This window comes from Myotis daubentonii, chromosome 1 (assembly GCF_963259705.1).
Source record: "Myotis daubentonii chromosome 1, mMyoDau2.1, whole genome shotgun sequence".
Taxonomy (NCBI): domain Eukaryota; kingdom Metazoa; phylum Chordata; class Mammalia; order Chiroptera; family Vespertilionidae; genus Myotis; species Myotis daubentonii.
Genome location: NC_081840.1, coordinates 146208073 through 146235999, shown reverse-complemented (window position 1 = coordinate 146235999; position 27927 = coordinate 146208073). Strand labels below are relative to the sequence as shown.

General features: G+C 42.4%; 1 protein-coding gene across 1 annotated transcript in view; it reads left to right on the top strand.

Moving 5' to 3' along the window:
• TBCK (TBC1 domain containing kinase) overlaps nt 1–27927 on the top strand; it is a 175633-nt gene that overhangs the window by 32707 nt on the left and 114999 nt on the right. Inside the window, exons 4-5 of the mRNA XM_059661769.1 lie at nt 13679–13793; nt 16558–16631. Coding sequence (XP_059517752.1) covers nt 13679–13793; nt 16558–16631 — 189 coding nt within the window. The remainder of the gene's footprint in view (nt 1–13678; nt 13794–16557; nt 16632–27927) is intronic.

Genomic DNA, 27927 nt, shown 5'->3' with positions numbered 1-27927 from the left:
ACTTTGTATAGCCTCAATGGTCAAATGCCAAAGCAATTTTTTTCATTTACTCATTTTTTACCTCCTATTAAATCAATTCCTTTAGTAAGTGAGAACGCTTTAGCATATTAAGGTGAGAGATTTGTGCTTAGAATTTGCACTGACTTCAAGGAAACACTTTGAATTTTATTTTGTGGTACCATCCATACCTGTGGTCGGTAAACTGCAGCTGGCGAGCCACATGCAGCTCTTTGGCCCCTTGAGTGTGGCTCTTCCACAAAGTACCACGTGCAGATGCGCACGTACAGTGTGATTGAAACTTCGTGGCCCATGCGCAGAAGTTGGTATTTGAAACTGTGACTTTTTTATGAGCAAAGCATCATAAAACCATATGAATAGTCATATCCCAGACTTAGAGCTTTTAACTTTTATTTTGGAGTGAGAATTGAATTGTAAAATATGCCCAGTTTCACAACTTAAGGAAAGTACACTGATTTTTTTTAGGCCTGTTACAAAATAATTTTTAGGTAAACAGTTAATCAGTGAAATTTCCATTTTAAAACATCTGAATCTGAGGCAAATAAATTCTTAAATTTAGCATGGATGGGTGTCCTTTCAGGCTAAAAAATGTGTGCCCGGTAGTGAGATGAATTAATTTCCTTTTCCAATTCTCAAAGCTTTCTTTTTTCTCTTTTTCTTTAGAAAAAAAATTGCTCTGTTAAATATTGTGATATTTTAAACAGTATTTAGTGAGTGATAAGTGGCAAATTAAGAGCCTCAAAGACATTAGTTAATCACTAAAAATATCCCCTCTCCAAATTTTTTAATTATAAACCAGTGAATCATTAAAAGTTAATATGCTGATTGAGCCCTTTTGTCTTGAAGTTACAGAGGAGAAATTAGGTTAAAGATAACATTAATCATTAGTATTTTTTTCCTCTCCATTTCTTAAATCACACAGTAGCTTACTATATTTTATCTGTTTCTTCTGCCTTAACATTTATCTCAGGCTGATACCAAGTAAGGAAGTTTTAGACCAAACGGAAACTGTCTGTGGGAGTGATCAGGTTTTATAAGGTGAAAGAACATCTTGAACTCATAGAATCCAGAAGTGTGTTTCCTCCCTTGGTTTGCTGACAATATGGGTATTTTGGCTTGTGGAGTGGCCCTTAGAAATATCATGGATTATAGATCTGAGGAAATAGCATGTGTGGTTTTAATTACCACCTATACAGGAATGACTTCCAAATCTAACTCAGCAATCCTGACCTCTCATTCTTTGTTCACCTCTATTTCTTGCAATCTGAATAGCATTTCTTCTTGGAAACATTGCAAGAAAACAAAAAAAAACCTGATGTTTTGAGGGTGATAGGAGTTTCTTGTGCTTTTTATCATCTTTATTGAGATACTATAATTGATATAAAAGAAACACTGCAAAACATTTAATATGTACATTTGTGGCGTTTGGACATATGCATGCACCTATGAAACTGTCACCAGAGTCGAGATAACAGACATATCCATCACCTCCCAAAGCTTCCTTTTGTCCTTTTTATTTTTGTACATGATAAGAACAGTTAATATGAAACCTACCCTCTTAACAAATTTTAAGTGCACACTACATTGGTGCTGTGTTGTAGAGTAGAACTCTAAAACTTATTCATCTTGCAAAATTGAAATTTTATACCAATTGAATAACTCACATTTTCTTCTCTACAACCTCCTGGCAACCACCATTCTATTCTCTGCTTCTTTAAGTTTGACTGTTTGAGATACTTCACATAAATGGAATTATGCAGTATTTGTCCTTTTGTGTCTGGCTTATTTCATTTAGCATAGTGTCCTCCAGGTTCATACATATTATCTCAAATGCAGGATTTTCTTATTTTTTAAGGCCAAATAATATTTAGTTATATGTATATATCACATTTTCTTTATTCATCTGTCAATGGGCATTTGGGCTGTGAAAGAGATCCTATATGGTATGTCTTAAATCTGACAAAATTAGTTCCCCTCATTGATTTTTTCCTAGTGTTTTCTTATGTGTATTTATAATATTCACTATTCTTACCACACACACACAAAGGGACACAAGGAAACTTTTGGAGGTGATGAATGCGTCTGTTAAATTGGTTGTGGTGATGGTTTCATGAGTGTATGCATATGTCTAAATTCATCAAATTGTATACATTATGTATATTTTTTGTATATCAATTAACCTCAGTAAAATTATTTTAAAAATAATAAAAAACTTCTGAAAGACACTGAAGGAGACTTGAAGAAATGCAAAGACATCTCTTTTTCTTGGATGGAATAATTCAAATTCATAAAGATGTTGTTTGTTGTTTTTCTAAATAATATACAGATTTAATGGTAACCCAAATCACATTCCAAACACTAACCAGTATTGATATTTTTTAGCTAGAAAAATTGATTACAGGAATCTGTCTTAACAACTTAGTCTAATTCACAGTTTTAGCCAGATATTAATGGATTATCTTTTTACCCATTATACAATGGTTCATTTTTCTTTCAATATAAAAGAGACTAGAAAAAGAGGTATATTTTCAGCGAATGAGTAGTAGTGGCGGGGGAAGGGGGGGAGGCATAGCCGTTGCGTAAACTTGAGCAATTTTTGTTTTCTTGGCTTACTGAAGAATTATACATTCTCTTGTAAATGAAGATAACACTTTTCTTTTTAAAAATGTTTTTATTGATTTTGAGAGAGAGAGAGGAAGGGAGTCAGATAGAGAGATAGGAACACCAGTGAGAGAGAGAGAGACAACAACCGGCTGCCTCCTGCATACTCCCTACTGGGGATCAAGCCCACAACCGGGCATGTGCCCTGACTGAGAATCAAACCTGGCATCTCTTGGTTCATGGGTCGATGCTTAACTGCTTTGGTCTGGCTGAACTTAACACTTTTGAGTCATTGATAGTATAATATACTTTTCTGAGCTGTTTTTTCATTAGTGGTGAGGATTTAATCTTATTATCTGTGCCCTCTTTCTTTATTATGTAATGTCATTGTATGCATTTACTGAGATATTTGATACATATTTATTGAACGCCTACCATATAGGTCCTGTGATAGGCACAGTGAGCGAAAAACTTACACAGAAATTATTACTGTAAAATTAATAAGCCCATCAACTATTAACTTTCAGAATAAAGAGTAGTGCAGTTCTACCTGGGTGGAGGCACTGGATGAAAAGCCATTATGGATTTTGTCAAAAAAATTATGGAAATGATAAAATAGTTCTAGAATAAAGAAGGATATCAAAAAGGGGCTGGTTGAGATACAGAGGAGTCTTACAAAACAGGTTTCAAGGTCTCGATAAGATAAAGAGCAGCTCCTATGGAATGAGGAGCAGAGAAGTATAGGAGATTGTAGTTGAAAATTGGGATGTTAGTAGAGAGATTGAGAAGTGTCTTATTGTGACAAACTATATTTAGAGATATCTGCTATATTTAGATGAAAATTTGTGGCTATGAACATGTGAGGCCAACCAATTCTTATCGACAATTAAACGCATGATCTTGACCTCAGTGTGCTTTAACCAACCAAGCTAAATGGCTGCTGATAATTTAGGAATGATTGAATAAAAAGAACACTGTAAATTTTCTTCAAAATACATATGGAAAGGGATAAAAATATATACTTGGTATTCTCTTTAACTTTTTAATCTTTCTAAAGATTTTTATTTTTTTAGGTCTGTTATTTATTACCAATTTAATACATAAATGTTCATGTTTTCGTTTCCTTGTTAGAGGGAAAAGATGGTAATTCTCATCTGCTAACTTAATTATTGGATTATCATTGTAGTGAAATTCTTTTGAATTTAATTGTATTAAAATTATGAATTTATGCCCTAGCCAGTTTGGCTCAGTGGATAGAGTGTCAGCCCATGACTGAAAGGTCCCAGGTTTGATTCCAGTCAAGGTCACGTACCTCAGTTGTAGGCTCAATCCCCAGCCCTGTTAAGGGCATGTGCAGGAGGCAACCAATTGATGTGTCTCTCTCACATTGATGTTTCTCTCTCTCTGTTTCTCCCCCTCCCTTCCACTCTCACTAAAAGTCAATGGGAAAATATCCTTGGGTGAAGATTAACAACAACAAAAAAATACGAATTTATAAATCTGTCTTTTCAGCTATACCATCGACTTTGTGATTGTGGAGATCCAATTCTTTATCTTTGTGTCCATGGAGTCTAAAGATGCAGGGGCCTAAAAACACAGTACTGAGCAGTTAATAGCTACTTAACTGTGTTAGAGTATAAATAAAAGTGTTTTAAAATGTGATCTTGCTTAATTGTAAATTATTTACCATATTATTTTGAAAGCTGCCTTTTGGTCATATATATGTATTTCCAATCACCAAGGATTCTTATGATCACTAAACTTTTCAAATTGTTAGGGATAATAGTAACAAAGTAAATGCTACCCTCCCAGTCTTTGGGAGTGACAATAGTAATTGCAAGTTTCAAAAAGAGAAGAATATTTTATGACCTGAAGTTTAATTTACATTTTCTGGGTTAGTGATGGATTTTTTTATTAACAAGTCTCTGATTTGGGAATTGTGTAGGACAGTGGTCGGCAAACGGCGGCCCCTTGAGTGTGGCTCTTCCACAAAATACCACGTGCGGGCGCACAAGTACAGTGCAATTGAAACTTCGTGGCCACACTCAAGGGGCTAAAGAGCCGCATGTGGCTCGCGAGCCGCAGTTTGCCGACCACTGGTGTAGGATAAAGTCATGTTGTCCCCTGATAACATTTGTTTTTAATTGTGTGAATCACATTCTTTTAATTTAACTCTCCTTCTAGAGGCCTTTTCCATTAAATTGTAATGTACTGACTATTACTGGGGATAAGATTTTTTTTTGCCTTGCTGTTGCATTAAAATTGCATTAGCTACTTCAAAATAAATTTTTAAATGGTTTCATGGTATAATTTCTTTGCCATATTAAACAATAAAGCTTTAAAAACAAATAAGTATGCAAAATTCCACAAATACTGATTCCTTCTAATTATACAAAATAAAATTTTTTCTTCTTTATACCTTATATTTTAAAATAAAATTAAGTATTAAAAGTACAAAAGGGCAAAAAAACATATTATTTGAAATGAAGAGTACTGAGTCCATTAAGCATCATGGCTAAGTAATAGCTAAGAAAAGCTATGCCATGAGCTTCAGTTTTATTTTGAACTTTTAAAAACTATTGCAATGTGTATGCTCATCAGAAAATAGCATAAATGTGCTTTTTGACCTGCAAATATTTTCCAATTATATCTTATAATCAATTAGCACAAGCAAATAGAGGAAGTAGAATATGCATTTTTCTGTGTTCAGCTGTTTCAGAACTGCTTTAGTGGAAAACACTTTAAGGTTTCATTTTCATGAGAAAGATGCCTATATTGAAGTAGTGTGCAACTGAGGTCCTCTAGTGTCACAGCTGAATATAACACCAGCTTTTAAGATTTTGTGAAGTTTGTGGAGAGAGAGAGAGAAAGAGAGAGAGAGAGAGGAAGGCAAGGACAAGAGCAATTACTACTTTAGAATTGACAGCATAAAACCCAATGAACTAAAAACAAAAAAAAAACTAGTTTTTATTTATTAATCAAATCTTAAGGAAAATTTTCTTTGTTTTCGAGAGAAATAAGAAAGGGTTGTCATGCTTTCATATTCACATTTTATTAATGTAATTATAGTTGTTTAAAAGTTTGTAATAGTTTCCTTTACATCATTGATTTATTTTTTGAGAATCTTAATGAAAACTGTAAATTCCAAATTGTTCTTGTTTCACACATTCCGTATTTGCTTAGGACTGGCTATTGTGGCAACTTAATATGGTAGAAACTATTGATAAAGAGGCATAGTTTACAGGTTAGTTTAAATAAGCATTCTTTATTAACTTTTTTTGTTTTTTTAAACACTTCATTGAGAATATCAACTTATTTCTTTATTTTAAAATATAGCTCACAACCAGAAAGTACCAGATAATTGAAGAAAAAAAATAGTTTGAGAGAAAGAGAGCCAAGGGAGAAAAAAAACCACAGACAGCCTTACCCAACATGATCCAATGAAAAGGAATAACTAGATAACAGAAGAGAGATCCTATATTAAATAGAAGAGTACATAGAGCTAAAGGCCATGCTCATGGGAATTGAAACAGAAAGTTGATATAGAAAATAGATCCAATTTTCATCTGCCCACCAAGAGTTTCAATTAAAAGATAGAGTGGAAGTTGACACTAATGAAAGATACAATAAATCAACTTTTTATTAATGTTTCTGTGTTAATGGAATATGAGTCTTAAAAGGGCACACCTAATGTTACTAGCACAAATGCATAAATGCCCACAGTATAGACATATTGGGCTAAAATGTTGTCTAACGATAGTGAAAAACAATCCTGAAAGCCTCCAAAGAGGAATAACATGGCATCTGCAGCAAATTTAGAATCAGGCAGGCATTAGACTTCGCCCCATGAATGAAGAACACTCAAAGACAGTGAAGAAATCCAAGTTTAAGGGCATGAGTAAGATATTGAAGACATGCCATGTTTTAAAATTAATTTCCCCTTTGAACTGCTGTGCATTCTCCACCTTGAGGACTTGCTTACTGTGCCCTCTGCCTGAATCACACATTTCTGAGAGAACTGTATGTCTCTTTTACTTCCATTAGATGTCTGCATAAATATTACCTACTTAATGAAGCTTTGCTGGATCAAAATGTTGCTAAGTATATCTACACTAATAAAAGAGAAAAATGGTAATTGGCGTACGGCGCTACCCTTTTCATTGGCTAATCAGGGCTATATGCAAATTAACTGCCAACTAAGATGGCAGTTAACTGCCAACAAAGATGGCGGCTAATTTGCATATGTAGGCACAATGCAGGGAGGCGAAAGGGAAAGCAGGAAGAAGCCCCCTGCCACTGACAGTGATTGGAAACCCAGGGGGGAGCTAAGAGCTGGGGGGCAGGGCAAAGGCGGCCCTGGGGAAGGAGAATCAGGCGCCTTTGCCGCCCTGGCCAGTGATAGCAGGAAGTAGGGGTGGAGCCAGCGATGGGAGCTCGGCATGGTCGAAGCTGGCAGTCCCGGGAGCTAGGGGTCCCTTGCCTGGGCTTAAAGCGGAGCCCACGATCGCGGGGCTGCTGCCGCTGCAGGTCCCCGCTGCCCGGGCCGGACACCTAGGCCAGAGGCGTTAGGCCTGGGCAGGGGCGGAGCCTGCAACCGCGGGCAGCTGGGGGTCCCCTGCCCAGGCCTAACGCCTCGGCCAGAGGCGTTAGGCCTGGGCAGGGGCAGAGCGGGAGATCACGGGGAGCTGGGAGTCCCCTGCCCAGGCCTAATGCCTTGGCAAGAGGCGTTAGGCCTGGGCAGGGGCAGAGCCTGCAACCGCGGGGAGCTGGGGGTCCCCTGCCCAGGCCTGACACCTCTGCCGGAGGCCTCAGGCCTGGTCAAGGGGCCGATCCAGTGATTGGTGATCGGAGGGTGATGAGGGTCAACTCCTCTGGCCGAGGCATCAGGCCTGGGCGGGGGGCGGAGCCGGGGACTGGGGGGATATGATGGTCCCCTTGCCCAGGCCTGAAGCCTGGGTCAGAGGCGTCAGGCTTGGGTGGGGGGTGGAGCAAGCGATCAGAGGGAGATGGGGGTCCCCTGCCCAGACATGATTCTTGAGCCAGAGGCCTCAGGCCTGGGCGGGGGTCAGAGCCAGTGATCGGGGGGAGATGGGGATCCCCTGTCCAAGCCTGACACCTCTGGCGGAGGCGTCAGGCCTGGGCAAGGGGCCGATCAGGCGATCAGAGGGTGATGGGGGTCTACGCCTCTGGCCGAGGCATCAGGCCTGGGCAAGGGGCAGAGCCAGCAATCGGAGGGGTCTGGGGGTACCCTGCCCAGGCCTGACGCCTGGGCCAGAGGCATCAGGCCTGGGCTGGGGGCAAACCAGTGATGGGGGGAAATGAGGGTCCCCTGCCCAGGCCTGACGCCTGTCAGAGGCGTCAGGCCTGGGCAAGGGGCCGATCCTGCGATTGGAGGGTGATGGGGGTCAACGCCTGAGGGCTCCCAGTATGTGAGAGGGGGCAGGCTGGGCTGAGGGACACTCCCCCCTCCCCCACACCCAGTGCACAAATTTCGTGCACCGGGCTCCTAGTCCTATATAATAAAAGCCCAGCGACCGAACAGCGGAACAACCAGAACAACCGATTGATCAGTCACTATGACACACACTGACCACCAGGGGGCAGACGCTCAATGCAGGAGCTGCCCCCTGGTGGTCAGTGTGCTCCCACAGTGGGAGCGCCCCTGGGCTGACTGGGATGAGCGGCACTCCCACAGCGGGTAGTCCCCGCAGGCCAGCCCCCCCACCAGTGCATGAATCCCAGCACTAAAAGCTGGCGGTTGCTAAGCACCGTCCTTGTGGCAGGCGAAGGCCATGTACTCTCCATGGAATCTCAGATAATCCCAGAACTCACCTCAAAGGGTTGATCTAAAGGTTTTTATTCATAGCTTTAAGAATGGAATGAGATCATCAGCTTTTAAGTAGTTGAGGAAAACACATGGCTCCTTTTTCATTCTCTTCCTCCGGGCTTCTTGTGAGAAGACAAATACCTGGCTCCCATGGCCCCACCCTGAGTGCTGTGCTGAGAGCTCACTGGCCCTTGGCTCCCAGTGAGTGTGCCTTCCAATGGCCTTTACACCTAGCGCCACTGCCTAAGCATCTTACTCAGCCTGTATCACTGACTGAGCACCCACCAGGCGATGCCCAGGTGCTTGCAGAGCAGCAGGGAGCCAGCCGCTCTGTCCTATGGAGAGGAGCATGCGTTGCACCAGGACAGGACGGGGGTGCGGGGAGGAAACCATGAAAACATGGGAACGAAGCCACATAGGGGCTCCGCGAGGGGAAGGGCAAAGGGAGGCTCACTGGGAAAGTGGATGGATGGAGGAGAGTCAGGCGAGTGCCTGGAGAAGGGCATCGGGCAGAGGGGACAGCCCACGGAGGGGCAGTAGGATGAACAAGAGGCCAAATGGAAGGGGGTCAAGGCTGAGTCAGGGGGCACATCCTGCAGGGATTAAAGGCCCATGAGAACCTGGCGTCCCCTTAGTGCAGGGGGAGGTGCTGGGGCTGTAGGTGAGGACCCGCTGGGCTGATGCAGTGGGACACACCCTCTGGCTTCTGTGTCAGGAGCAGACTGGGGGAAGCAGAGGCAGGGAGACAGCAGGAGGCGACAGCACCCTCCCAGAGGGCGATGCGGAGACAGTGGATACTGTGGTAGACCAGGTAGTGGCTTTGGGGTGTGCTGGAGGGAAGCCAGAGTGTGAAGATCGATGTGGCAGGGAGGGGGAAGGAGGCCACATGCTCCACTCGGCCTCTGGGAAGGCAGGGTCTCCAGTAGCTGCCAGCGGGGGGCCTGGGGGTCAGATCCCATCTGTTTTGAGGGTCTGACTGTAAAACCCAGAACTTAGTTTGAACTCCACACGAGGGACGTGGAATTTTCATGACCAGCCTCCCACCATGACATCCAGGTGGCGGGTCATTCCCATTTCGCTGCCTTAATCCCTCCACATCCCCTCCCCGCAAGCTCTCTTCAGTGATGACTAGTACTTATCGGAAACAAGCAAATGATTTTATTTTTGGTACAAAAAACAGCAAAACAGAATGGACAGTATTATGGAAAGCAAATGTTGAAAACTAGGAAAATGAAGCCCCCTTGTGGATACACAGATCAGCTGGAACCCGTGTCATGTGTGACACAAAAGGGCTTGGGGTCCAATGCAAAAGGCTTGCCTAGGTGGTCCAACTCCAGTTTTCAGGACAGAGAGGCTCCCACACTACAGAACAGAACAGCCGAAACCAGCCCGGTGCTTCCGGAGAAAGAAATGCTCCTGAGATGCTGGGACAGGGCGGTCAACATCCAGATCACTGCTTCTAACTCCCACCCCAGGCCTGTGGTGCTCCCAGCTCTGCCCCTCACTCCCCCTCCCACATCTCCTCCCAGGTGAACTGGGGTAGCCCTTTCCATCCTCTGCCCTCCTCAGCACTGATGGCAGGTAGGGAAGGTGGGGGATCATGCAGGGAATCTGAGGGCCGCGAGGAAATGCCTGAGACAGTGTCTGTCCACCCACCCGTGGCTGAACCGATTATCACAGAGACCTCATGAGTGTGTGTTTAGAACCTGTCTCTGCCACTGTGTAACTTGGCTGTTTTGAGCAAGTCGACCTCTGGAGTCTTAATTCTCTCTCCTTTAAAATGAGAACAAGAGTCCAGCAGGCGTGGCTCAGTGGTTGAACATCGACCTGTGACTCAGGAGGTCAAGGTTTGACTCCCTGTCAGGGCACATGCCCCGGTTGTGGACTCAATTCCCAGTGTGGGGCGTGCAGGAGGCAGCCAATCCATGACTCTTTCATCACTGATGTTTCTCTCTCCCTCTCCCTTCCTCTCTGAAATCAATGGAAGATACCCTCCTATATAATAAATGCCTAATATGCAAATTGTCCCCTTGATCGGGAGTTTGACCACTCACTATGACATGCACTGACCACCATGTGGTGGTGTGGAACATGGTGGGCGTTGGCGATGAGGCACTCGCAGCAGGTGGCAGTGAAGGTGCTGCCGGCCCCAGTGGGCTTCTGGGTGAGCCAGGCTGCAGCCGCCAGGACTGCAGGGGCCGGTTGGGTCCCCATGGGTTTGTGTAGGAGCCGTTCTGAGAGGCTGGCCAGGTAAGAGCACGTTGCCCACCCGGCTTCCATGTGGCACTGCTGGGTGGCCCAGAGGCCCTCACTGCACCCTGGCCCACAGCATCTGGTCACGCTCACCGCATCTCTGCATGGGGACTCGGGCGCCATGACTCAGGCAGAGGGGGGCGTGCGGGGGCCCAGGTGCTGCCCAGGGCCCAGAAGTCAGCTAGGACCTGCCCTTTCATGCCAAACGCTCGTGCTTCAATCGCCGGCTAGGCCTAGGGACTACACCTGTGCATGCATTTCATGCACCGGGCCTCTAATATATATATAATTATACATATGTAATTATATCGTACATAATAAAAGCCTACTATGCTAAGTGTCCGGTCCTGGTCATCTGTTCAACCAATTAAAGTGTAATATGCTAATGATATGCTAAGACTGCTCAACCGCTCACTATGACGTGCACTGACCACAGGGGGCAGGCGCTCTGACCTGTAGGTTAGCTTGCTGCTGGGGTCCAGCAGATCAGGACTGGGCGAAATGGATCGGACATGCCCTGGAGCCCTCCCACGGTCCCTCCCCAGCTGGCTAACCTCCCAAGTCCCTCCCCAGCCCCATTCGTGTACTGGTGGGCTCCCTTGGCCTGGCCTGCATCCTATTGAGTGCACAAATTTCATGCACCGGGCCTCTAGTATATATATATATATATATAATTAGCAACCTGCTACCCTACATTCTCTATTTTCTACTTTTTATCATTTGATCACTATATGTCATATTATATATTTACTTATTTACCTTGTTAGCCTTCAAGAATGGAATGCAGGTTTTTAAATCTCATTTAAAAATTAACAATATAAGTAATGAACATCAGAACTTGGGAAAGGAAAATGGGAAAGTTGTAGAAGTGTATTAATTATATCATTGTGCATAGTGAATAGCTAATTATCTGTATCATAAAAGGCCTGTGGTTGTGACACCCTAACAGCGTCATAACCAAACGAGCCTTGACTCTCATGGTGGGCGGGGTGGGGCGCAAGCTACTCGCAGTGGAGAGCTACTAGCAGCAGAAAGCTACTAGCAGTGGAGAGCTACTAGCGGTGGAGAGCTATGAGCGGCAGCAGGCAGGGCGCAAGCTATGAGCGGTGATGGGTGGGGTGGCCAGCTGAGGCAATTGGAAGTGAGCTCCTCGCACACAATTTTTCGTGCACACTAGGCCTCTAGTCCTATCTAATAATAGACAAACAGGGTAATTGACCGTACCTCGCTATGCTTCCCATTGGCTAATCAGCGAGATATGCAAATTAACTGCCAACAAAGTTGGCGGTTAATTTGTATATGTAGGCAGGAAGCGGTGGAGCGAAGACTGAAGGTGGCTCCGGTGGGAGCAGCAATCAAAGCGGCTCTGGCCGGAGCAGCGAAGGCTTTGAAGGTGGCTCTGGCCAGAGTGAAGGCCTGGGTCCCGGGTGCCCAAGGAAAACCAGTGCAGGCAGCCAGGGGAAGGAAAGGCCTATTGCACGAATCTTTTCGTGCAACAGGCCTCTAGTATTAAATAAAAGTCTAACCACCATAAAAATTGAAACAGAAACTGCTAAGGGTGGTTAGCTCTGGAAAGTCAGCATAGGATGAGAGGAGAGAGTGATTTTAGTTTTTCATCTCTGGTTCTTACGATTTTTTGGAAGAGGCAGTCATATTGCAACTTTAAAAATAATGTTATTCAGCCTACTTTTTTTAAACATCAGTTTATTGAAGTGCAATTTACATGCCTTAAAATTAACCATTTTAATGTACAGTTTAAACCTGCAGAAGGTTGTTGCACAAATATGTCATGTACCCATAATCAAAATTATGATCCTTCACACTCAATTTCCTCCTTCATAGTCACCCATTCCCCCTACCTAACCCCATGACAATTAGTGATCTGTTATTTCATCTTTTTTACTTTTAATTTGTCTTTTATTTAATGTGGGTTTCTTATAGCCAGAATATAAATGAGTATTCTTAATTCTTATACATTCTGATCATCCTTATCTTTTAATTGGTGAGTTTACTTAATACATTTAATGTAATGATTGATACATCTGAATTAAAATCTGTTAGTTGTTTTATAATTGTTTCATTTGTCTTTTGTTCTTTTCTTTAATTCTGCCTATTTTCTGATTGACTATTTTTTAATAATTCCATTTTGTCTCTTGTTATTTAGCTTGTTAGTTTTTTAAAATTATTTTTAATGGTTACCTGCAAATTTTAATTTAATTTTTAAAAGTCTTAATTCAAAATGTCAAGAAATGCATAGAAAGGAAATCTAATATCAAAATGCTGGGTGGAGCATTGGGTTCGAATGAGTTTCCCCTATTTTTCTGTATATTATTTCTAACTCCCCACATGAATGATGTCTGATTATTATTTTTTTTTCTTAATGGAAAGAGATGGAGAGGGAAAGAATAAAAGAAACTGGGCATCTTTGTGGAAGATGTCCTAGGGGAAATAAGATAAGAGTTAAAGAAAAATGTTTGATAAATCATAAAGTACTAGAGGTCGCTTTGTGGATTGATATAGAAAGTAAGATCATGTCTCTCTGCCATAAAATATATTGTAGCTATTTTTCAGAGACTTAGCTATTTTTGTTTTGAGCAAGAGAGATGATTTTCATTGACTTGGTAGAACCAATCAGCCATCTATCTGAAACTTTCTTGACAGTTTGGCAAAGCCAAACCTACAGAATGTCAGTTGCACACCACCTCAATTAAATTCTCTTCCAGGAGAGAACAGATGTGCTATTAGTGTAGCCTTTAGGAAACTGTAGGATCTTTGTCAGATGAATCCTATTATAGTTATAAAACTCAAAATATGTACAAGTGAATATTTTAGAAAATGTATAGACTATTTTCTTTTAATAGAAGAGGAACAGTAAAAAAATCTAACTTTGAATTTTGTCACAAAACCTTATCTCATTCATTAAAATTGGTTTTTATATCTACTTTGTAATTGATCTGTGACTTTCTGTTTCCTTTGTAGCTATTCAAAGGTTTTGTGCATAGCATTTGAGGTACTCCAGGGCTTGCAGTATATGAACAAACATGGGATAGTACATCGGGCGCTGTCTCCTCATAATATCCTTTTGGACCGAAAGGTAATTGCCAAATAATACATTCAATGTTTGTTTATTATTTGAGGTTGGAAGCTACTGAAATCAAGCCCACTCAGTTAATCAGATAGTAGGATATGAATATTTTTTAAGATTATTCATAACAAAAAGACTGTGTGAAAGTTATTGATACATCTGTGGTGTTAGAAAAAAGCATATGTAATCCTATCTAATAAAAGAGAAACATGGTAATTAGTGTATGACCGCTACCCTTCCCATTGGCTAATCAGGGAGATATGCAAATTAACTGCCAGCCAAGATGACGGCCGACAGCCAGGCAGCTTGAAGCTAATATAAGGCTTGCTTGCTTCAGTGATGGAGGACTCCAATATTCCCCACCTGCTGCTGCCGGCCTCTGAGCTGCAACTCTAAGCAACTATGTTACAAATATAGAAGCTAAACAAAACCCCAGAAACCTGCTTTAGTCGCCAGGCTTCAGCCAGCAGGATCGCAACATTGTTTCAAATACAGAAGGTAAACAAAGGCCAGAAACCTTTTAGCAGCGGAGGCCTAAGAGCTGGAGCCTCAGAGCTAAAGCTGGCCCAGAATAAAAAAAGAAAAAAGAAAAAAAGGAGCGGTTGGGAGCTTCAGTCACCTGCCAGCCTGAAAACAGCCCTCAGCCCCTCACCCAGACTGGCCAGGCACCCCAATGGGGACGCCCACCCTGAAGGGTATGAGACCAGCTGCAAACAGCCATCATCCCCTCATCCAGGCTGGCCAGGCACCCTAGTGGGGACCCCCACCCTGATCCAGGACACCCTTCAGGGCAAACCAGCTGGCCCCCACCCGTGCACCAGGCTTCTATATTGTAAAAGGGTAATATGCCTCCCAGCAACGGGATCAGCGTGACAGGGGGCAGTGCCCAAACCCCCTGATTGCCCTGCGGCTCTGTGTGTGACAGGGGGTGGGGCCACAACCTCCCTATCCGCCCTGCTCTGTGTGTGACAGGGTGCGGCGCCCCAACCCCCTGATCTGCCCTGCTCTGTGTGACAGGGGGCGGTGCCCCAACTCCCCTATCAGCCCTACTCTGTGAGTGACAGGGGGGAGCTCCCCAACCCCCTGATCGACCCTGCACTGTGCGTGACGGGGTGGCGCCGCAACCTGCCCATCGACCCTGCCTTGAGTGTGACAGGGGGTGGTGCCCCAACCCCCAATCAGCCCTACCCTGAGCGTGACTAAGGGTGGCATCGCAACCTCCCAATCCTCCCTGCTCTGTGCATGACAGGGGCGGCACCCCAACTCCCCAATCAGCCCTGCTCTGAGCCTGACCAGGGGCTGCACCTAGGGATTGGGCCTGTCCTCTGCCACCCGGGAGCAGGCCTAAGCCAGCAGGTCGTTATCTCCCGAGGGGTCCCAGACTGCGAGAGGGCACAGGCCAGGCTGAGGGACCCCCCCCCTTCCTCCCGAGTGCACGAATTTTTGTGTACCAGGCCTCTAGTTAAATTATATAAGTCCATGTGTTTTTCACATGCATTATTCTTTTTCCCCAAAAAGTCAATTTCTGACATCCATTTTTTCTCTTCCATTCATTTCCTAAAAAAATAAGCATTGTAGCTTCTTGATCCACACCTGCTCTGAATTTGCTTTCATCTTAAGAAAGCCTCTCAATTTACATATTTTTCTCATAGTACAATTGCATTGTATTTTCTCCTCTTTATTTTCCCCCCCATTTTCTCTTCTATATTTTACTCTCCATTTACCACTTGTTCACACCTAGCTCCCTTGTTTTGGAGTGCTGCTTCTCTACTTGCAAATCGAATGGGTGATTAGTAAGAAGCTATTCAACCCTTCTAAGAGATTTATGGGTAGCAAGAATGATATATGTTCAGGAATAATCATAATTTCATTCTTTTTCATAAGCATATGAAAATAATTTTGAAGGAATCTTTTCTGGGGAATTATTTTCTGTTAGTAGGATTACTCTTTTTCCCAGTTTCTCTTCCAGACTTTCAGTACAGTTACCCTATGATATTAAAAATAACAAAAGAGAATATGGTACTTATGAATTTCATGTTTATAGCAGTAAAGTATCTAACCAATCTGAATTTCTTTAAATTATAAACATTTTGTAAGGCTTAGAAATAAAGTTCTGAGATAAAGGAAACAACCCAATTTTAAAATCTACTTATTTTTTTTAGTGTTAAATATATAAAAGGGGAAAATTTAAGAGACTTATAAAATATATTTGCCTTTTATTAAGAACCTCAATTTTGTGATAATTATGACTATTCTCAAGCAAATAAAAAATGGTTGGAAATATAGAAGATTCAATAATATTTGATGATTTCAGACCTGATGTTTTCAAGTTAAGAACTCTCATGTCAGAGTTAAATTATAATGTTATGAGTGGACTTGCAACATCCTGAAAAAAATATTTTGTGAAAATTTCCCTAAAATATTCTAAGTAGGCATTCAAGGCAAACAAGAAGACTTACTTTTTTGCTTTGTCAGAAAGCCTGGAAAGTACAAATAGCAAAAGGTGTTTATGTTTGTGTATGTATATACATACATATATGTGTGCATATACATACATATAAATATATATTTACATACATACAGTATGTTTGTAAAAAGTGTAAAGTAGACTAAACATTGGCAAGTAGGTTTTTAATAAAATTATGGTAAATTTATATATATATTATAATGTATCTGACTATATAATGGTTCCTATACTTATAAAATGTATAATGATATTTTTCCTGCTAATATTAAAATATTTCATACTTATATCTTTCATTTATTTTGGTAGGGACATGTTAAATTGGCTAAATTTGGACTTTATCACATGACAGCTCATGGTGATGATGTTGATTTTCCAATTGGGTAAGAATATGTTTTCTTTTTTTAGTTCTGTCTTAAAATTTGTAATCTTTGTTATAGCTTTTCTTTATTAACATACCTTACTTTTTTCAAATACTTTTAAAAGAGTAGACAATGAATTTTTCCAGCATCCAAAAGTTCCCTGATATTGATCTTTCATTGAATTGGCAGAGAGGCTAAGAGATTATTGACCTTGTTTACCTTATATTTTTGCTAATTAATTTTATTTCATTCAGAATTAGGTAAATGTGAGGCAAGAATCCTGACCAGATTTTCACGTAATGATTTTCACTTAATGTGTGTTCCTCAAAAGACTGAGAAAAATCACTCTCGTATTATTTTTCTTTGTTTCTGAGTTTAATTCCCTGTTTTTAATATGTAATTGCATATTAAGATTCTAGCTTAGTCTTTGTATATTTCAGAGGTAACATTAGGGATAGCGTCTATAACTGAAAGTCTGTTTTTAAGTTTGAGTGATCCCTTCTGGTATAGAAATCCAGGTTTATGCAGGCCTCTAAGAAAAGAATGAAAGTTTTTTCATACTGTACTCAAAGGTGTGCTTTTGACATAGATCTTAGTGTTATATTTATTGTGTGGTGGCTTTTTAAACATTTTAAAAATATAATTTTTCAGTGTTTAAAATTGATATTATTTAAGATACATAAGAAGTTATAAACTAGTACAAGGAATTCCTATATACCCCTTACTCAGATGCCTCAAATATTAACATTTAACTACATTTACTTTATCTTTTTCTTTTCTCTTATACATATTTATGTATGTGTGTATAAATATAGTTTTTAATCATTTAAATGTAATTAGTGCATAAAATGGCATTTACACCTAAATATTTTAACTTCTATTTTCTAAAGTAAGATATTTTTGTACATCCCACAAACTAATTATCAAAACCAGGAAATTAAAATTGATATAATACCATTTCATAATCTAGGGACCTTTATCATACTTTTCAGTTGTTGTGTGATGTTTTTAATAGTATCTATTTGTGTTTTGCTGTTTGGAATCTCTGAAATCACTCCATCACTGAGAATTGTGTATCAGAGTAATGGAGTGTGTTTCTGCTTAAAAAATTAATTAGATAATTTTTATAAAAGGTCTCATTTATAAATTACCCTTATATCTTTAAAATTTAAATTGTAGATTTCTTACTTAAATTTTTCATTTGTTAGGACATACCCAATCTTGAAATAAACTGTTTAGTCATTCTTTCCTTTGTTTATTAAGAAAATATTTATTGAGAACCTTCTCTTCTGGCCGCTGATAGATAAAAATCAGTAAAAATAGGTTCCTATCCTCAAGAGGCTCATGGTTTATTGGGATTGTTTTCTGTTTTGATGGCCTACTTATTAAGGTGCATAAATTCATAATTTTGAACTTTTGCATTTCAAAACTTGTGGTCATAGGCAACAAATAATTGTTGTTAGAAACACTAAAACTTATTTTGTAAAAATAGCCTATACTTTCCCTAGCAGGTTTGGCTCAGTGGATAAAGCATCGACCTGGGGACTGAAAGGTCCTGGGTTCGATTCTGGTCAAGGGCACATGCCCGGGTTGTGGGCTCAATCCTCAGTAGGAGGTTTGCAGGAGGCGGCCAATCAATGATTCTCCCTCATCATTGATATTTCTATCTCTCTCTCCCTCTTCCTTCCTCTCTGAAATCAATAATAAAATAAAATAGCCTGTACTATGTTTTTTAAAAAACATTTAACTATAATAAAAAGTACGTTCAATATAAAGCTCTATCTAGTACCTTCATTATATGTGATAATTATCTTTTGAAGTACTTTTGAAGAGCTGTAACAAATGTGATTCTTTGTGCTTCTTCATTTTGTTTGAATCAGTTTGGCATGAGAGAGAATCCCAAAAGTATAACATAAACCAAAATTAATTTGTTACCTTTGACTTAAAGGTGCTTTAGGTTATAATGATGAATAAAAAAAAGGAAGTGATTTTTCTTAAAGTACATCAAACATTTTTGAACTTCTTTTGAATCTAAAATACTTGGATAGAATTGGTCTTATGTTGCCATTTGGTCTTGCTTACTTTGAAGTCTTAGACCCAAAGGGTCTGAACAGAAAGTATCAAAGAGCAAAATGTGAAACATTAGCCAGGAAAAATAAAGTGATCAAAAGCTAAGGCATGAAAAAAAATATTTACACCAGAAGAAGCTTACAGTTGATTCAAAAGACAAATATTAAGGAACAACAAAGTAAAATGTTAACATCTGTTTCAAAATATTATAGAGTTAGAAATTGGACATTGATTTTAGTGGGTCAGTAGCTTAATACCTTGTTAAAACTTGAAACAGATGATGAAAGTCACTTATATTTACCTCACCAGCCATATAGCAAGGCTCTGGTAATTTTCTCTGAGTGTTAAAATACTATGTTAAAGAAGCGGTACTTGTTAAAAGGAGATAATCTACATTAAAGAAGAACTTTAGGGCTTATTGTTTTCATTGATAAATTTAATCATCCTTGATTGGAGCAAGGGCCACCTCTATGCTTCCAGAGATCACCAGTCGGAGTTTTAGGTATAGTAATCTTCTGTGTGTGTGTGTGTGTGTGTGTGTGTGTGTGTGTGTGTATATATATATATATATATATATATATATATATATATATATATATATATAAAGCCTAATATACAAAGTGTCTCCTTGGGAGTTCGACCGACCGAGAATTCGCTCGCTTGCTATGACGTGCGCTGACCACCAGGGGGTGGCATGGAACAAAGGAAGGCCCCGGCTGGCAGCTGGCAGCCAGGGAAGGGAGGACCTGGCTGGCAGCCACTAGGGACCCTACCCGTGCACAAATTTTGTGCACTGGGCCTCTAGTTTACCTATATTGTTGCTTAACTTTTTACTATCCATACTATTATTTTTTTGAGTTAGATGTGTTGGGAATAAGGATTAAAAATGACCAATTTGCCTTTTGGACATATTATGGTGATGATAAATATACATTACATTTGTGTCACATTCTCCATTTTTATTCGACACTAGAGGCCCAATGCACGAAATTTTTGCAAGGGGCTCGGCCCCTGCCACCGCAGCAGCTACCTCTGCCTCAGCCCCCGCCTGCCACTGTGGCCATCTCTGCCTTGGCCCCCTCTTCCCCCACCCCCACCCTCCCACTGCGGCTTCATCTGGAAGGTCGTCTGGAAGGACTTTTGGAAGGACATCTGGTCTAATTAGCATATTATGCTTTTATTATTATAGAAAGATGTATATATTCACTAATATATAACAGTTTTATTAGGTGAGCATTATCATTTCTACTTTAAAGATTAAGAAACCCAGATCATGTAAAGAATATGTGTTAGGACTGAAATCAGAACACATGTATTATAATACCAAAGCTAGTGCTATTTCCACTAGACCTCAGTTGTTTCAAGAGATAGCCCACATTCATTTAGAAAAGCAGTATGATATCTTAGGGTAAAATGCCATAAAACTTGTGTATGAGAGAAATACATGGACAAATTAAAAGAATATATTAATATCACCCTCATCATTGTATTAAAATGAAAAGGAATTAAAAAACCTAATTTGCCTATTTGAATTTAAGTTATACTTCATGACTTAATTAACTAGTATTTTACAAATAAATAAGAAGTATTGACAATCATAGTGTGAGGAGGTGGCTGTAGAAAAACATAGGAAGAGAAATGGAAGTATTAATTGAGTGCCTCCATTACATTTATTACATAGACTAGAGGCCCGGTGCACAAAAATTTGTGCACTGGCGGGGGGTGTCCCTCAGCCCCACTTGTGCCCTCTCACAGTCTGGGACCCCTCGGGGGATAACGACCTGCTGGCTTAGTTCCGCATCCGGGTGGCAGAGGGCAGGCCCAATCCCTAGGTGCCTGCCCCGCAGCCCCTAGTCGGGTTCAGAGCAGGGCTGATTGGGGAGTTGGGGTGCCGCCCCCTGTCATGCACAGAGCAGGGCAGATCGGGAGGTTGCGATGTCACCCTCAGTCACACTCAGGGTAGGGCCAATTGGGGGTTTGGGGCACTGCCCCCTGTCACACTCAAGGCAGGGTCGATGGGGAGGTTGTGGCGCCACCTCCTGTCACATACAGAGCAGGGCAGATCAGGGGGTTTGGGCGCCTTCCCCTGTCACACACAGAGCAGGGTGGATCGGGAGGTTGTGGCGCCACCCCCTGTCACAGAGCCGGCCGATCAGGGGGTTGGGGCACTGCCCCCTGTCAGGAACAGAGCAGGACCGAAGGGGGGTGTTGGGGCGCAGCCCCCTGTCACTTTCAGGAAAGGGCCATTCAGGAAGTTGTGGCACCTCCACCCTGTCACGCACAGAGCAGGGCCGATGTAGGGGGGCGGTTTGGGCACCGCCTCCTGTCACAGAGCAGGACCAATCGGAGGGTTGGGGCGCTGCCCCTGTCACACACACAGCAGGGCTGATCAGGGGTTTGGGGACCTCCCTCCTGTCACCTACAGAGTAGGGCCGATCCGGGAGTTGGTGCACCGCCCCCTGATACGCACAGAGCAGTGCAGATCAGGAGGTTGGGGCGCTGCCCCTGTCATGCAGAGTAGGGCCTATCAGGGGGTTGGGGCACCGCCCCGTCACCCACAGAGCAGGGCCTATCTTGGGGTTGCGGCGCTGCTCCCATGACGCTGCTCCAGGGGCCGGGTGGCCTCTCCACTCCTCTGATCCCGTGGCCCTGAGGCCTCTCTGCTCTGCTGATCCCGGGGCTGGGAGGCCTCTCTGCTCCACTTATCCTGGCGCCTTGAGGCCTCGCGGCACCGCTGATCCAGGGGCTGTGAGGCCTCGCTGCTCTGCGGCTTCGGGGCTGTTTGGCTTCGCTCCACCTCTTGGAGCCTGCGTATGCAAATTAACTACCATCTTTTAGCTTCTATAATTGAAACATTGTATCGTTTGGAGCTGTTGCTTCAGGAGCTCAGAGCCGGGGGGCGGCAGGCGGGGAACCTTGGCTTCCTCCATCGCCAGGGCAACAAAGCCTCCTGTTCGCTTCAGCTGCCTGTCTGCCGGCCGCCATCTTGGTTGGCAGTTAATTTGCATATCGCCCTCATTAGCCAATGGGAAGCGTGTTGGAGGTACAGTTCATTACCATGTTTGTCTATTATTAGATAGGATGTTACATATACTTAAGTGTATTTTGATTAATGTCATTGCAGGGTGGCGTAATAAGCTAATTTCATTGAATCAAAAAAATTAGATGGTTGTGCTCATGACTAAATCTGATAATAAATAAGCAAAATTCTTCAACAAATAGAGCAGAATTTTACTCCTTTTCGTTTATATTCTAAAGCTATATTTGTTCCTTTCATGTCCAGGCAGTAGGATTCAAACTTAGCAATTGCCAATAAGTATGATTCTTACATATGACCTGCTTTTTAAATTGTTGTCTACTGACATTTTGATAAGAGATTAAGCAAAAAAAGACATATATATATATACATATATATATATATATGTATATATATATATGTGTATATATAGACACATAGACACAGATAACAGTGTGGTGATAGAGAGAAAGAGGGGTGGGAGCACATGGAGGTGGGCTAAGGGTTATAAATGGGGATGGAAAAAGACTTTGGGCTATGGGTGCACAATGTAGTGTGCAGATATTTTGTTGAGTTGTATACTTGAAACCTGTATGGTTTTGTGAGCCAATGGCATTCCAATAAATTCCATAAGAAAAATAAAATAAGTATTATTTTTTTTTAGCAAAAATATACTAAGCATATCTTATATTTAAGTTTTGTTGGTAGTTGCTGAGGATTTTTAAAAATGTATATTGTACCAGTGTCCTCAGGTAGTTTATTTAGATAGGAGGGTAAATTTTTGTATATTAATTATTATAAGCATAAAAATGTATAATACTACATATTGCATATAGCCTATTACATAAAATATAGAACAAGTAAAATAAATAGCTGACACTCAGGATGGACCCATAAGAAAGATACTAATAAAATACTATGGGGATCACTGAGAGGAGAAATAATTTCCATCTCAACAGACCTACTTCAGGTTTCATGGAATTTATCAGAAAAATAAAAATAGTATAAGTCTGATAGAAAGATTTTGAATGTAATATGATTGTCTTCCTAATTTTCTACATTTTACCATTGAATTTCCTACTAAAAATTTCCTCGTACTCAATAAATATAAATATTTATCTTTAGTGAAATTAAACTATATCAAATTCTCATGGAACCTATGACCAAATATAGTAAAGTATTATTTTTTTAATTTTCTTTATTGATTAGGGTATTAGATATGTGTCCTTATTCCCCCATTGCCCCCACATCCCCAAACCCCCTCCTTCCACTCATGCCCTCATCCCCTGGTGTCTGTGTCCATTGGTTAGGCTTATATGCATGCATACAAGTTCTTTGGTTGATCTCTCCCCCTTACTCCCACCCTTCCCTACCTTCCCTCTGAGGTTTGATGGACTGATCGATGCTTCTCTGTCTCTGGATCTGTTTTTATTCATCAGTTTATGTTGAAAAGAGAGGATTAAAACAACAACAACACTTCTCTGACAGTTATTAGTTAACCTAATCAGGAAAAAGGCAGAGAGCTCAAGTGCACAAAGAAATTATGGTAATCCTATCTAATAAAAGAGTAATATGCAAATTAGCCATCATTCCATCACAAAGATGGCGGCGCCCATAGCCACAACATGGCGGTTCCCAGTCCCCTCAGCCCCGCTGCTGAAGTGTCCAGGCCTGTTGGCCAGGCAGGTGGCGGGGGAGGTGAGGGAGGGGCGAGTGTCAGGCCCTGTCACCCGGCTAGGGGCCGAGGGGCCGAGCGACGAGGCATGATCCGCCCACTCTGCTCCACTGCTGATGGAGTATCTCAAGGCAGCGGAGACAGGAGGGAGCGAGGCAGTAGAGAAGGGCGGGCTTCGCTCCCTTCTCTGCTTTGCTCCGGCTGCAGGAAGCCCTATTCTTGCAGGAATCTTCCTGCAACGGGCCTCTAGTAGAAATATAACCAGAGATTTAGAGAACATTAAAAGACTTCAATAGACTCTTTTGCTTAACTCTGCAAATTTGAAAGCTAAGATGAAATGGTTGATTGGAGAGGAAATACAAGTTACCAAAATTACCAAAGAGAACTTTAAAATCTGAAAACACCAATTACAGAAGCGTAATTAATGTTGCCTTTCCCAAGAGAGATAACTGGACCAGACTCGGGCAAATTCTACCAAACCTGTAATGAATGGTTAAATTCATTGCTGTTTATAATTATTATATACTAGAGGCCCGGTGCACAAAAATTTGTGCACTCGGGGGGAGAGGACAGGGGTCCCCCAGCCCGGCCTGTGCCCTCTCGCAGTGGGGGACCCCTTGGGAGATAACGACCTGCTCCCACGTGGCAGAGGGCAGGCCCAATCCCTAGGTGCAGCCTCTGGTCGGGCTCAGAGCAGGGCTGATTGGGGAGTTGGGGTGCCGCCCCCGTCATGCACAGAGCAGGACGGATTTGGAGGTTGCGATGCCACCCTCCGTCACGCACAGAGCAGGGCCGATAGGGGAGTTGGGGCACCGCCTCCTGTCATGCGCAGAGCAGGGTTGATCAGGGGGTTGGGGTGCTGCCCCTGTCACTCACAGAGCAGGGCCCATCAGAGGGTTGGGGCTCCGTACCCTGTCACGCACAGAGCAGGGTCGATCAGGGGGTTGGGGAGCTCCCCCCGGTCATGCACAGAGCAGGGCCCAACCAGGGGGTTGGGGAGCTCCCCCCTGTCACTCACAGAGTAGGGCAGATCAGGGGGTTGGGGTGCTGCCACTGTCACACTCAGGGCAGGGCCAATGGGGAGGTTATGGCTCTACCCGTCACACACAGAGCAGGGCCCGTGGGGGGTGGGAGGGGTTGGGGCACCGCACCCTGCCACACACAGAGCAGGGCCGATGAGGGGGTTGGGGTGCCGCACCCTGTCACACACAGAGCCGCAGGGTGACCAGGGGTTTGGGGAGCTCCCTCCTATCAGGCACAGAGCAGGGCTGATCAGGGGGTTGGGGCGCCTTCCCCTGTCACATACAAAGCAGGGCGGATAGGGAGATTGTGGCCCCGCCCCCTGTCACACACAGAACCGCAGGGCGATCAGGGGGTTTGGGCGCTGCCCTCTGTCACACTGATCCTGTTGCTGGGAGGCATATTACCCTTTTACTATATAGGATAGAGGCCTGGTGCATGGGTGTAGGCCATCTGTTTTGCCCTGAAGGGTGTCCTGGATCAGGGTGGGGGTCCCCACTGGGGTTCCTGGCCAGTCTGGGTGAGGGGCTGAGGGCTGTTTTCAGGCTGGCGGGTGACTGAAGCTCCCAACCGCTCCTTTTTTTCTTTTAATTCTGGGCCAGCTTTAGCTCTGAGGCTTGGCTCCAGCTCTTAGGCCTCGGCTGCTGAAAGCAGGTATCTGGTTTGTTTGAGTTCTGTAATCTAAACACTGTTTCAACTCCAGCTCTGAGATCCCGACTGGCTGAAAGCAGGTTTCTGGGGTTTTGTTTAGTTTCTCTATTTGTAACAATGTTTCAGACTGCAATCTCAGAGGCTGGCAGCAGCAGGCGGGGAACGATGGAGTCCTCTTTCACTAAAGCAAGCAAGCCTCATGTTCACTTCAAGCTGCCTAGCTGCCCGCCGCCATCTTGGCTGGCAGTTAATTTGCATATCACCCTGATTAGCCAATGGGAAGGGTAGCAGAGGTATGGCTAATTACCATGTTTCTCTTTTATTAGGTAGGATATGCTGAAATATATTTTAAGGAAAACCTTTCAAAATCAACACTAATAAAAGAGAAAAATGGTAATTGGCGTACGAGCTACCCTTTTCATTGGCTAATCAGGGTTATATGCAAATTAACTGCCAACTAAGATTGGCAGTTAACTGCCAACTAAGATTGGGAGTTAACTGCCAACAAGATGGCGGTTAATTTGCATATGTAGGCACAATGCAGGGAGGCAAAAGGGAAAGCAGGAAGAAGTCCCCTGCCACTGACAGTGATCGGAAACCCAGGGGGGAGCTAAGAGCTGGGGGGCAGGGCAAAGGCGGCCCTGGGGCCGCCTTTGCCCTGCCCCCCAGCCATGATCGGAGAATCAGGTGCCTTTTCCGCCTTGGCCAGTGATAGCAGGAAGTAGGGGTGGAGCCAGCGATGGGAGCTGGGCACGGTCGAAGCTGGCAGTCCCGGGAGCTAGGGGCCCATTGCCTGGGCCTAAAGCGAAGCCCACGATCGCGGGGCCGCTGCAGCTGCAGGTCCCCGCTGCCCGGGCCGATCCTGTGATTGGAGGGTGATGGGGGTCAACGCCTGAGGGCTCCCAGTATGTGAGAGGGGGCAGGCTGGGCTGAGGGACACTCCCCCCGCGACACACACACCCAGTGCACGAATTTCGTGCACCGGGCCCCTAGTATTTTAATAAGCTACTATAACATTAATCCTAAGACTTTTTAAAGGTACTGCATAAAGTGTTTAAATACAAATCTTACTCATTAAATTTTACTTTTAAATTTATTATAACGATATTACATATGACATTATGTTATTTTATGATATCCTTATTGACAGATGACTTGATTACCTATAAAAACTACTCAAAAGAATCCTCTTAAAATTATTAGAATTAATAAAGATGTTAATGGGAGAAGAAAGGGGGACATATGTTATACTTTCAACAGTAAAGAGGAGGACCCCAGGGCATTTCCAGCCCATCTCTCCCAGTCCTGATTGGCCGGACCCAGCAGCAAGCTAACCTACTGGTTAAGGGTCTGCCCTCTGGTGGTCAGTGCTCATCATAGCGACTGGTCAAATGAATGGTCGGACACTTAGCATATTGGCTTTTATTATATAGGATATGCTAATGAGGTATTTAAGACTTTTAACTATTCCTTTGAATGTGCGCCATTATTCTAGGAAAATTCTAATGACTTTCGTTCATGCTCTGTATTTTAAATGTTTCTCAAGGCCAAGCCCAGATGAATTAATGCAGGACAAGATGTTCAGTGAAGTGTCACCTTTATACACCCCATTTTTTAAAAGATTTTTAAAATTAATGATTCCTTCAGGTACATTGTTAATATTTCACATGTCAGTCTTTACTTTCCAACTGATTTTTTAAAATATGTTTTATTGATTTTTTACAGAGAGGAAGGGAGAGGAATAGAGGGGAAGGGAGGAGCTGTGGGTGGAGGGCCACATATATATATATATGTTTCAATTGCCAAATTGTCAAAGATTAGAAAGACTGTCACTCTCAAGTGTTAGAGAAGAAATAATGAACAGGAACTGTCATACACTGCTAGTGGGAATATAAATGGATACAAAGCCTTTCAAAAAACCTTTGTGATGATATAAAGTTAAAATTGCACGTGTTCTATGGCTTAGAAATTAAATCCTAGGTTTATCCTCTTGGGAAAACTTTTGCAGATATACACTGTATATAATATTCTGAGCAACACTTTATAATATTTTGAAAACATCAAACAATTTAAATAACAATTGATATTAGAATGCATCAAGTATTATATTATTCATAAAATAGAAGTAAAATTAATGACTTGCCCTAGCTGGTTTGGTTTGGTAGATAGAGCATCGGCCTGCGGACTGAAGGGTCCCAGGTTCGATTCCAGTCAAGGGCATGTGCCTTGGTTGCGGGCACATCTCCAGTAGGGGGTGTGCTGGAGGCAGCTGATCAGTGTTTCTCTCTCATCGATGTTTCTAACTCTCTATCCCTCTCCCTTTCTCTCTGTAAAAAAATCAATAAAATATATTTTTAAAAAATTAATGACATCATAGCTACATGCAACAATATTGATGACTTTCAAATAAATAATGTTGATTGAAAAAGCAAATCACAAATGAATACTGACCAGTAATATGAAGTTCAGAAATATGTATGACTAAACAATGTACTTTTTAGGGATACAAATATATGGTTAGACTATAATTAGAAGAGAATTACAAACACAAAAATTTCAGCTATGTGTTTCTTTTGGGGTATAATAGGGAGACACAATTAGGGAGAAGCAGAGATGGACCTTTAGTGATAATAAGATGTTCTTTACTTCAATTGCTTGGAAAGTACACAGTTGGTCATTGGAACTTTATTTTTTTATATTTTATTCATATTTAATAGTCTGTTTTTAGCAAATATTTATTCATTATTTACTAAGACAGTTTTCAAGAAAACTTGTTATATTGGTGAATGAAGGTAAGGGGAAATAGTCACTCTCATGTATTGCTTATGAGAATATAAATTGATACACCCTGAAAGAGCAACTTGGTGATGATATCCTATCTAATA